This window comes from Taeniopygia guttata, chromosome 10 (genome assembly GCF_048771995.1).
Source record: "Taeniopygia guttata chromosome 10, bTaeGut7.mat, whole genome shotgun sequence".
Taxonomy (NCBI): Eukaryota; Metazoa; Chordata; class Aves; order Passeriformes; family Estrildidae; genus Taeniopygia; species Taeniopygia guttata.
The window spans coordinates 13,206,742-13,218,605 of NC_133035.1; the positions used below are offsets into that span (position 1 = coordinate 13,206,742).

General features: G+C 44.7%; 1 protein-coding gene across 2 annotated transcripts in view; it reads right to left on the bottom strand.

The window, feature by feature from the left end:
- ABHD2 (abhydrolase domain containing 2, acylglycerol lipase) overlaps positions 1 to 11,532 on the bottom strand; it is a 37,235-nt gene extending 25,703 nt beyond the window's left edge. Inside the window, exons 1-4 of one of the 2 annotated variants that reach the window (XM_030281831.4) lie at positions 11,425 to 11,511; positions 10,742 to 10,824; positions 1,709 to 1,789; positions 707 to 907 (exon numbers count right to left, since the gene is read on the bottom strand). In XM_030281831.4, coding sequence (XP_030137691.3) covers positions 707 to 900 — 194 coding nt within the window. In that variant the 5' untranslated portion in view covers positions 901 to 907; positions 1,709 to 1,789; positions 10,742 to 10,824; positions 11,425 to 11,511. Of the gene's footprint in view, positions 1 to 706; positions 908 to 1,708; positions 1,790 to 10,741; positions 10,825 to 11,424 lie in introns of both variants that reach the window. The other variant, XM_012577969.5, reaches the window with a different exon arrangement.
- Between the last annotated feature and the right edge of the window lie 332 nt (positions 11,533 to 11,864).

Here is an 11,864-nt window from a genome sequence, read left to right on the forward strand (position 1 = left end):
AAATTGTACTAAATGCTTGCTATTATTGGAGAATGTTCTTGGTGAAGCTAAGGGCAGCTGCACCGATTCTGGAGGTCTTGGAATGGAAGATCAGGGATCAGCTTGCTCAAATTCAAATTGACCTTGTGTCAGCTGTGTAAGTGTATTCAACAAGCTTAGAACTGGCCTCTATGTCATTACTTTATTAAACTAGTTAGGATGTGCTCTACCAGTAATAAATTTCATTAGTTTTCAATCAACTTGAAGTACTCCAGATAAGAGCAGGCACTTTAAAACTAATAGCCAGCCCTGTGTTCATTATAAGGGCACTGACACACCATGAAAATGTGAGTCCCAACAGATTCTTTCCCTAACAAAAAGGAGTACAAGAACATGAACAAGTGCTAACTGCATCCATCCCTCCCCCATTTCCACAGACAGTGGGCTATTGGTGCTGGTACAGTATAATACCAGCATACAGCTTCTATAAAGGTGGACAGTCATGACTTTTTCTATGCACCTGTGGAAAACTACACAACAAAGCTTGGTCATAAAACCAGGTACCTGAGACTATAAAGAAATGCTTGACTTAGAAAAGATTTATTTTAGTAAGAGTATACCCTGACATTCATTTGAACCCAAGTCTATGAAACACATGAGGAAGAATGGCTAAATGCAGCTCTTCTTCCAATAATACAGGTCAGCATGGAAAAAATATACCACTTACTCTTTGGTCAAAAGTGGGCAGGATTTGAGTAGAAAGCGAGCCAAAGCAGAGTCCTGGTAAATGAGTTCAGGAGGGGCAGTCGGGCTTTTTAAATTCAAGCAGCGAACAATAACATACAGAACAGCAGCAACTGCAGCTAGCTTCACCCCATCAAACACTGCTGGCAGCTCAGAGGTTTCCAGTATTGTACTCATTTTCAGCCTGCAGATAAAAAACGATGTTAAAGCTTTTAGAAATATAGTGCTGGATATGAATATCAACTGTCATGTTAAATATACAACTAAACTTGTCAGTCAACACTGCCAGGAAATCTTAGCATACCAACTCTGACTAGCAACTTTTAAGCTGAAGAAAATTTAGTTGGTATTGTTCTAAACACCCTGACCAACAGAAGAAAAACTGGATGATCAGCTGTGAAGGAGATTTATTCCTAATCAGTGCTGCCCTAGAATTGCACCAGCATCTCAGGTATCAGCAGCCAGCCAATGCATGCAGGATCTTGGCCAAGACTACCCAGGTCAAACAGAAGCTGGGCGAAAAGACAGGCTATAAAGGCACCTTGGCAGCTTTGGATGTGTGTTTCTTCACAGGTGTACAAGCCAGACTTGAAAAGGAGCACCTGAAAGAACTACTGTGTCAGCTCCTCAGCCTGAATCTTGCAGTTCCACGAGAACACTGGTACTAAATCCTGCCTGCACTTAAGATGGTCACTTTATGTACTGGCATTTTCAGCATTTCTTTCTATTCACTGTGGTTCTGCAGCTGAAGGACTAGATGAATATCTAGTCTTTCAAGGGCTTCAGAGTAAAAGAACGGAAGCAAAGAAATACAAAAAATAAATCCTTCCAGTTTGAAATCAAATTCTTATACTGATCCAGCTTATTTTGAACATACAATTCAAACAGCTGGCTGCATTTATTATTGAAGGGACAGGTTTTTCCCTGGATCTTTCCTAAGTAACATGGGTAACCCAAGTAAGATAAGTGACAAGCCAAGTCTTACCAATTTCAATTTTCTTCAAGCTAGAAAAAGTTGCCAGTCCTCAGCAGTCTTGTCACTGATCCACGTGCTGTGCGAGCTACCCTGTGGGGGATGGAAAGCAAATTGATTTTTACTGATCAAGCTGCATTTCTCAGCTGGAAAGGATGAAAACAAATTTATACAAAGGTCCCATTGCAAACATGGCAAGCTATTTGTTTAGTCAGTCATAACCAACTCTGATCCATCTGCATCAGAAATTCATTGCCAGTGGACAGATTCCAGACTAGATCATTTGCCTATAGGGTATCAACTCATCTCCAGTGTGCAAATGCAACTTCAGGAGCAGAGAGACTCCATCTCCGCAAGACAGCAAGATATTGCATTCAGAAAACCCACCCAAATCTTTCCTATTTAAAGGACCAGGATTAGCAGGATACTCTTCTAAACTTTGCAGTATCTATAATGTTACTGAAGTGTGAAGCCAGCCTGAAAGGAGTTCCTGCTACTTTTATTCTGGTTTAGCAAGGCAGCTCACTCCTACAGATGGAAGCTCGTAAACAGTCTCTGCTTGTTCCCACACTTGCTTTTTGAGATGTTACACTATATCACACTTCAACACGCTGGGAGCCACAGGAGGCTCAGACACAGCCACCTAATTAACACCAGTGCACACGCAGAAGGCTTGTTACAAGAGTTTGATGGTGCCAATAAAAGAGAAAGCTTTCAGCCTGTGACCATACAAGTGTAAGCAATACTCGCTGTTAGAGCTGCCTTCCCACAGGCACAACAAATCGATGGGGACTCGGAGCTTCCAGGAAAAGCTCCAGAACTGTCTGCTCTCTACCACAGCTGCTGCTTCCCAACAGAAAACACACTATCAGGGCAGAGCCTACCAAAGCCTTACTCTCCTTTGTAGCAGGAGTAAAGAGCCTCGGGAGTACTTTCTGTACTCAGTGGAGCTACACCAAAACCCCTTGGAAGAAAACACGTGTGACATCAGCTATTGACTAACACCATGTTGGAAAGCTGCAAGTTTTTGCCACCAAAACCATCTGCATAGCAGAACAGAATGAGGGAAGCAGAGACATTTAATCTTGGACAACTCTTCAGCTTTTGTTTTCCAATTTTGAGCTCCACAGTAGAAGTGAGAAGATGGGCCACAGAAAGCTTTCTATTCTTCTGCTCAGAAGGTTGCATGGGCATCCTGAGAGGAGTTCCAGTACAATGTTTAGCTGCAGGATGTTATCTCACATCTCTGCTTGGTAAGCTTTCACCAACATAACCATCAGTTCTGTAGGAGACAACAGGCAAACAACAGCAATGGTTTCACCAGGGAAGGTACAACTGGCTGAAGAGCAGACCAGGTTCCTGAACTCAAGGACAATCAGTGCTCAAGCAAAACTCCTTCGTAGCAAACTCCCTGAAGTTCTATTGACATCTTCCTATAATTGTGTTATTCAGAAAATTAAGAGGCACCAATACCTGAGACCATCCTGACACTTGGATTTTAAGCTAGTTTGCTGTTTATAACTTTCACCTAAGTTATTTTTTTTTTTTAAATAAAACTGAGCACAATTAGTCAGTATTAGTGACTCAATATAATTAAACCAACTAAACCCTATCTCCCTGAGAATGTTCTCTCCCATATAATCTTCAGATTACAAACACACCACATCTTTTCTGACACTTTTATATCTCATGTTAGCCTGCCACTCCCTTAAAACAGCATACCAGCTTGCCATTACTTTCAGAAAAATCAGCTGTTGGTAGGCAGGATTATGCTTTGATGCTTATGAAATGTATTTTCCATTTTAGACAATCTAAAACACACATTCACAGAACCTACACCACAAACAGGTGCTAGAGGTTTATGCATTTGTCAAGATCTTTACCCAAAAGCTCAGATCAGCCTGTAGATGTAACACAAAGCTGTCACTGCTTCAATTGCACAGCTTTCTGCAGTGATTATTTAAGCAGTGCATCCAGCCCATGAAGACTCCATGCCCCATGGATTCAGCTGTGTCACTTGAGGCACTTCCTCTAAATTCTGGTATTTCTGAACACCTAAACGGACCTGTCTCAGCCAGGGCAGATGTGCAAGGGCTGAGTCAAGGCACTCAACTCTAAAATTTTAAGGGTTTATATTATTAAAATGGATTTGAGCCTCTAATCACCTAGGACTGATGTCTCCCTCTTTAACCAGCTGGGATGAGGTCACCTTACTTCTGTTTTGTTAAGCCCTTTTTGCACTGACCCAATAAACTTGTCTAAACAAAAAATAGATAACCACAAGGTTGAGCCAAACAAATTTTAATCTAGAATCTCCTCTAACTGGGTCGTCGTTAATCTAAATGGACAAACATTTGGCTTTTTCTATATACAAAACATTGGATTCACTTCTGGGAGGCTAGGCAAAATTACCAAAAAGCATACCACTGGAAACAATCATTTGAGATTGCATTTGAGATCCACATTGAGAAACCCAAGGAAGTTGAAGCTCTTGGCCCCAAGGATGTTATTTTGAAGCATCTTCATTGCACAATTTAATTTTTTTAATCACTTACAGGCATGACAGACCCAAAGACCTGCAGGCCTCTTAAGCAATGTTGTTAAATCCCAATTTTAACTGAGGGATAACTTTAAAATCAACCATAGGAAAGCAAGTGCTGGATTTATGGTCTTTTAATTTGCCCTTTCATCACAAAAAGCTGAAAATCATGTTACAGGAAACAGTTCAGCACTGCTGTTAACAGAGTGCACTTCATCTGTACAAGTATAATGAGAAAAAAATCCCAAGTCTCACCCTTTGCAGACAAACAGACAAATACAACAAAAGCCAGCAGACCTACAGCAGATTCTTTATGTAGCCTTTCAAGAACACTGGGTTCTTGGAAAAGCCAGCATCAAAATATTTACTTGTACAGTAAGTGAATTCACAACTATCAACAAATCCAAGACCTGTACACATTTCAGTTTCAGGTTTCCTGTGGAAACTTCCAGAGACAGAAGTCACTGTGACTCAACAGGGCACGCACAGGATTTGGTAGCTACAAAGCTTTACAGCTCCTCCACCCACAGAAACAGAGTCTGACTCTTCATACTGGGAAGCCAACATTAAAAAAGCAAAGATATTAAAGGAAGCCATTCCCACAGGATCCTCCCCACTCAGGCCTTTTAACAAGCCATTGAAAGCCTGGCAGACTCATTTATTTCACTGAAGCATTAGAAATGCTTTGGGCTAATACAAGGATGCAGCTTTATGGAACAGAAAGAGCAAAGGCTTCTTGGAAAGGGGCTCCACTAATGAGATATGGTATTCTCCATTACATGGACTGAAGAATCTTGAAGGAATGCCATTTCCAGGAAGGGCAGCTTGGTACAAAAGCCCCATGGATGCCTCCCCACCCCTCAGCATTCTGGCTCACTGATTCTCTCAGAGCTCAGCTGGAGACCACAACACTGGAAACATGCCTGGCCAACAGTGAGAGTCTTTAACCTTTCCTATTCAGTAACAGCTCACCTAGCAGAGCAATATTCTTCCCCACTATGACTCAGAAGAGCCAAAGAGGCCATTTCTGACAGATTTAAGCAGGCAGACTTTATTAACTAACATATCAGGCATTTCTCAGACTGGTTTCATATATTTTAGTGTCTATTTGGGAATAAAACCCTGAAAACAAGTATATCAGACAAGAGGAAAGCAAACCCACCCTACTCTGAAGAGTTGTGCCTAGGCAGACTGGGATCAGAAATAAGGTGGGGTTTTTTTTCCAACCTTTTTAACAGAGGAAGGCTGAAGTTAGTTCTTTATGGAATGTTTCCAGGAAATTAATCATCTTTAATATCTGCCGAAGCTGATGACTTTTCTGAAAGATACACTGCAAAACCAGAAGGCACAGGCTTGTCACTACCAGGTAAGATATTTAGAACCACATTATGGGGAAAGGAACTTGAGGAAAGGGTAAAAGTAGAGCACTGCATAGTTTCTTAAACAAAGACAAGTTTTATGCCAGCATATTACTCAAATGTCACTCCAGGAAGTGCACGGCAGTGCCACGCTGCTGAGCTTTCAGTAGTTTAACTGCAGAGGATGATGTTTAGAGACCATCCAGATGAAGATGAATCCACTTGAGAAAGGTTCTGAAGTACATGTCCTGATGGGAAAGGCTGCCAGACTAAGCACTGGAGGACAAACTACACAAGTACAAAACCTGTGGAAGAGGACTCATGAAGAAAGCCTCAAGCTTCATTGCACAGTTCCATATCCTTTTACCCAGCACCTGTACAAAAAATGCCTTTGTTTTCATGGCAAAGGGTTAAGTCAAAACTGCTTTGTTGCCTGAAAATTACAGACACAGGTATTTTAGGGCCACACCAATACTATGCCTCATCAGCTTATGCACAAAAACCAAGTCATAACACCACTTATCTTGAGACTGGCATCTACCCAGCCCAAGCTCACCCCGTGCAGAACCTCCCATGACCTTCAGTGTGGCTCAGAGAACACATCAGAAGCAAATGCTGAGATCTTGATGCATCACTCAGTACTTCTGGCCATTTAAAAGAGCCAGCTAAGTCTCAGACCTCAAAGCACAGAGGGCATAATTAAGAATTAGCTGAGCACTTAAGGCACTTAAGTTTAGGGTTAGATGTGGCCATGAGAGCTAAAGTGCAGCCCTCAGGAGTTTGGCAAAGCCCACCCATGTTGTTGTCCAACTTGTGACAGATTTTATCTCCAAATGAAGAGGGCACACTGACATGCCCCATCACAAGAATGCTTAAAAGGACACTGTTTGGACAGACTATTGAAGTCCTCAGTGCAACTCCCTCCCTGTGCCAGGGCCATACCAGGCCAGGATTTGGCTGGTTGGCAAGCACAGAACCAACAACTATTGTTTACACCCTGTTCTAAAAAATATTCTTGGCTGGTGCTTTCACTGGAACTTGACCTTTTCATCAGTTACACACTTGGCTCACGCTAAATTTAGAGGTACCGTGAGGTTACAAGGACAAAGTTCATAGCACAAGGAACCATCAGCACAGTTAGAAAGACAAGTGCCTTGATCTACGAGCTTTTTACCTTGCCCTTGAGGAATTCTACACCTTCAGAGCAGAAATCAAGCCTCTCAGAGGGCTGGGTGTACAGCCCAAGGCAGGTTGCTTAAAAAAAGTACCCAAGAATAAGTCTATAGCCAAGAGGGCCAAAGGCTCTTCAGCACTCTCACGTATCCAAGAATGCTAATTTACAGTCAAATGAGCCCTGTTTTTGACTTCCTTTTAACTACAGAAACTGCCTTTGTTTCCCCACAATATCATCTTAACTAATCAGAAATAATTCCACTTCAGGACAGGCAGCTTTTATACATAAGCTAAGGTTGCTATGTAGAGTCCTTGTTACATCACCTTATCCTAGTTGCTGTTTATGTCAAATGGATTGAAAAGCTCTGCATTGGCTTTAATTGCACACACCTCATGAACACGATTAAACCAAGACAGGATCAGACGCTGACTTCACAGAAATTAATCGCAGTAGTCAAATAATTATGTTTGCTGAAATAACATAAGCCTTTCCTTTAAGATAAGGTGCAGATACTTGGGACTATCTCCCCATCCACTACCTTATGCAACTACAGGTCCTTGTAGAAGAGGTCAAGATAACTTTTAGGTACAGAGAGAAATGCTGGGTAACACCTTTGCACAGTCCTACAGCATTAGCAGGTGTCCCTTGCCTACCACATAACTGTGCCAGGGAGCAGCATTAAGCTCCAGGGAAGAAATGGAGTACACAGACTGTAGAGAACCCAACAAACCATGCTCAGTAGTTGAGGGAATGCTGCTGGAATCAAGCCACACTGAGCTAAGTGAGCTAATAAAAACTGCATTATAGACCAACCCTCCTCAAGGAAGTCTGCTCTATTCCTTCATTATATTTTGAAGAATCACATTGTTAAAGCCTCATTTATCCTCTGACTGCAACCCCTCCATTCCCACACTGCCACAGGGCTCAGCTGAACATACTGGAGGAACAGCTCAAGGTCCAAACACATCACAGCTGTTTGCTCAGCTAGAGGGCTGAATAAGGGAGGAACAGGCACCACACACAGCGGGGAGAGCCCACCTATAACAAAGCACAACACACATAAGAGAACTTTATTTGAGAAGGGTCCAGTTCAAGCAGCCTGAGAACACCTATATTGAACAAGAGGAAAAGCTGAGGTGCTGTTTCACTGAGGTCTTTAAACACCTTGCTTGCTTTGTTTCCCTGATGAGCAGCTCCTCTCCACAGGGGAGCAGATTTGCAGAGTCATTCTCTCACAGCCTGCCCATGACAGATAGAAGGTTCACACTAGAGAAGTAATGTCATTTCACACAAGTAACATTGAAAATGAAGCAAAAACGTTTCAGGACAGAAGAACTACACAGCTACCACCACAGCTGAATACTCAGGTTCTCCCAGACTGCAACAAAAAGGAGGTTTGGAGCACTACAGCAGTCACCAGCAAATCAATGTGCAAAGAGCTCTGTGGTCCTCTCTCCTGCTGAATCAGTGTGACAGGCTAGGGGTATTACAGGCTCGTGTTTTAGGACATTTTGTCCTTACCTCTTTACAAGGAGGCTCGCTGTAATGACTCTGCATGTGCTTATTTCACTTAGTACAACCGTTCATGTTCACATATGCTCAACCAACACTTCACAGAACTGTGTTCCAGATAAAGGACAGCCAAGCTTGAATCCCCTCTGCACAAGCTTTTTGGAACCTGCAGCTCTATACAAAAGTATCTTTGAGGATGCTTTGAGGTAAGTTTAGAAGCAGGACAAGCTACTCAACAGTGAGCCTCTCAGCAGCAGTCACTTGTCCCTTCCTATGAGGAGCCTGGACTACACTTTTTGTGTACTTGATGCCCTGAATAGGGCTGTAGCTCAGTTACCTGCAAATAAGACATGAGACATTTCAGAAAAGTTCGGTGTTTCCAGGAGCTCAACCCATATTAGCAGAGGAAGTTGTCAATGTCATTTGTTTTAGTCAGACTGAACCCATGATAAGGAGAAATGAAAGCATTTTTCAACAGCAGAGAGAGCAATAGGCAACAGCACTTGTTGGTCAGTCTAGAGATACAGATAAAACTCTGTTCTCTGCCAAGTCTGGCACTGCCTTCCACTGCCACCACCTCTAAGAGCTCAGGCTCAATGACGTTTCAAGCACCTGGTTTCTACTGAACTGCTTTGCAAAGCATTTTCAATTACTGCTGCCTGATACTGGCAGAGTAAGGGCTGGCAGTCAGAAACAATCTTTATTATTAAGTCAACTGAGGGAGCTGAAGGAAAGCTAAGCCCTTGGGTGTAGAAGCCTTCCTAGAGCTAGAAAAGACTAAGATAGCTGCCCCACAGGGCACCATCACTGCCACCCATATATGCTGGGCAAGTGGGACTTTGCTTCTCCACAAGAAGGACAGTGTGCCCTTGCACACTGAAATTAAATCAATCAGCAGAGTTTGATTGGATGTTTAACTGCATATAAGCTTATATTTTGCAAGATAGATAGGCAGAAGAAGGGTAAATACTTTCACAGAAGATCAATTCAGAGTTACAATACATGATGAAACACACTCTTCCAGAGAAACTCAGAAGACGACTCCAAAGTACTAACAAACCACGATTGTTTAGGTTTCTGCTGAAAAGTCCAAGTGATTAATTTTAGGCTGGTCTTTGCACCTTTCAGTAGTAATTACAAGCAGCCAAGAATCCAGCACATACATTCCTACAAGAGACTGAAAAATCCTATTCTTGGTTTGTTTAATCCAAATTTCGGTACTGCCAGAGCTAGCAGTGTGAAAGTCTGGATGAAGAGGCAAAAGATATGGAAGAAGAAAGGTAATGGAATGTAAAACCAGTAGCACCCAGGCATTTCACTACTCTAACCATTTCTTATCCTACACCAAATTCCATCTGGAGTATGGCTGGAACTTAGACTCAGAAAACATCTTCATATGCCTCTGTCAAGGTCAAAGGGTGTTATTTTGCTATCTTTCCTTCCCACTGCCACATCCCAGAACAACTCTTTCAATGTGTTAATCTCTGAGTTTTCACATGACAAGTTTAATAAAGCAGCTTTATGAAACACTAAGAGTTTAAGCTGCTATTGACTTTCTGAATAGAGAAATGCAGCTTTTACAGGAAGAGTAGAACAAGCTAATTTTTAAGTTTCTTCAGAAACTGCAAGATAGAAGGTTTTATCCACAACCTTCACATCTTTTCCACGCCTAAAAAAGACAGTCTGGCACAATCTTAGGTCAGCCTCATCTTTTGTGCAGCTAATTCCCTCAGTAACACAGAAGACCTCCCATGCAAAAGCAACTATTCTTAAGACTAAGACAGGAGAATGGAAGAACTCAAACATTAGCTTTTACTTCTCTTCTCATATCCTTCCTGTTCTTACTCTTGACTTTGAGACCAAAATAAGTGATGTCTAGAATAAGAAGAATGGCTGCATGTCCACTGATCTGAGAAGAGAGAAGAGAAGCTATTGAAACTTCTCTCGTGATATGACAGCTAAGCAAGCACCGCAGACAGAAGGTGACTCATGAAAGATAAGACAGCAACCAAAGACTACTCATCAACAAAACTCCCTGCACAGGAAATAAACATTATCAAAGAAAGTCTAAAAACAAGATATCACAAATGCAAACAACTGAACTGACTGCTCTATGGACACCACCTCAGCAGGGACTAGAACATGTCAACCTAAGCAATATTATGAACATGGTTGAGCATGATAATAATTGATAAATGAGGCATGTAAGATGAACACACTGTACCATTAGCTGACTAAAAAGACAGGAACATTTGTTACAGAAGGACACACCAGTGCTGTGAAAGCCAAAAAGCAATCTAAGGGGCTGACAGGAATCTTTATACTTGCCAGACTAGTGACAATTGTTCATCAACAATAAGAGGAAGCTGCTATGAATTCTCTAAGGGAACCTACACAAACTGAAAGTAAAGAATGCAATCCCTCCAGCCACAAGGACATGGATAAAGCTGCTCCTGACGTACCTCTGTAATCAAGTTAGCATCAGGTGAGAGAGCTCAGCAGCTGTAACTCATCAGTTGTGACAGACACCTCGACATTTCCTGTGCTGGAGGAGAGTCACAGGTTACACCTGAAGGTGCAGGATGGAGTAGAGTCCCCTCACACAGGGTAACAAGCAGGTACACAGCAGGCAAGAAAAGGGGGCCTGAAGCTGATACAAGATGCTTGTAGCAGGGTCAGGACCTTGGAGCGTGGGTACCAGGGAAGAGGCTCGTTTGGCAGGAGCAGTGTGACCTGACAGGGGCACATTCCCCCTGGCTCTCATTCGCGCAAGGAGCATTCTCCCCCATCGCATCCCAGCTCGCTCTTCCCTCCCTGCGAGCACAGGGATGCGCTGCTCCCACCGCAGCTCCTGCACAGCCTCGCACCCCCAGGCAGCGACGGTGGAAGCTGTCACCACACCGCCACTTCCCAGAGCTTCCAACGCCGGGGAGAACCGCGAGGAGACCGGACACCGACCGCCACCGCCCCACGGGGAACACCCCCATCTCCCCCCGGCACGAAACACGCGGGGCCCGGCGTGCAGCCGGCGCACGGCGGCTGAGCAGGGACAGACCCGGCCGCGGGGCAGTCCCCAGGCCTGCCGAGAGGAACGGGAAGGAGGCTCGGCCGCCCCGAGCCCTGCGGGAAGGCGCTCCCGCCTCACCTGCAGCGCCAGCGGGCGCGAAGGGCCCCGCCAGCTCCCGCCGCCGCTCCCGCCCGTCTGCCCCGGGCCCGCCGCCCGCTGCCCTTTACGGGCCGCCCTCGCCCTCCCATTGGCCACCGCCGCGCCGCTTCCGCCCAGGCCCGCACGTCGATTGGTCAGAAGGCGAGCCGGGGACGGATGCTCCATCAGTGACGCGCGGGTGCCATTGGCTGCAGGGGGAGCGGGGGGCGGGACGCGGCGGGTCCATTGGCTCGGGCGCCTGTCAGTCAGGCGGAGGGCGGTGATTGGCGGCGGCGGGCAGGGGCGGGGCTGTGGGCGGCGGCGCGGCCATGACAGAGCGGGGCCGGGGCGGTGGGTGTGAGGGGTGCGAGGCGTGCGAGGCGTGCGAGGGGTGCGGGAGCCCCACCGATTCCTGCCCCCACAGACACCGCCCGTGGCGC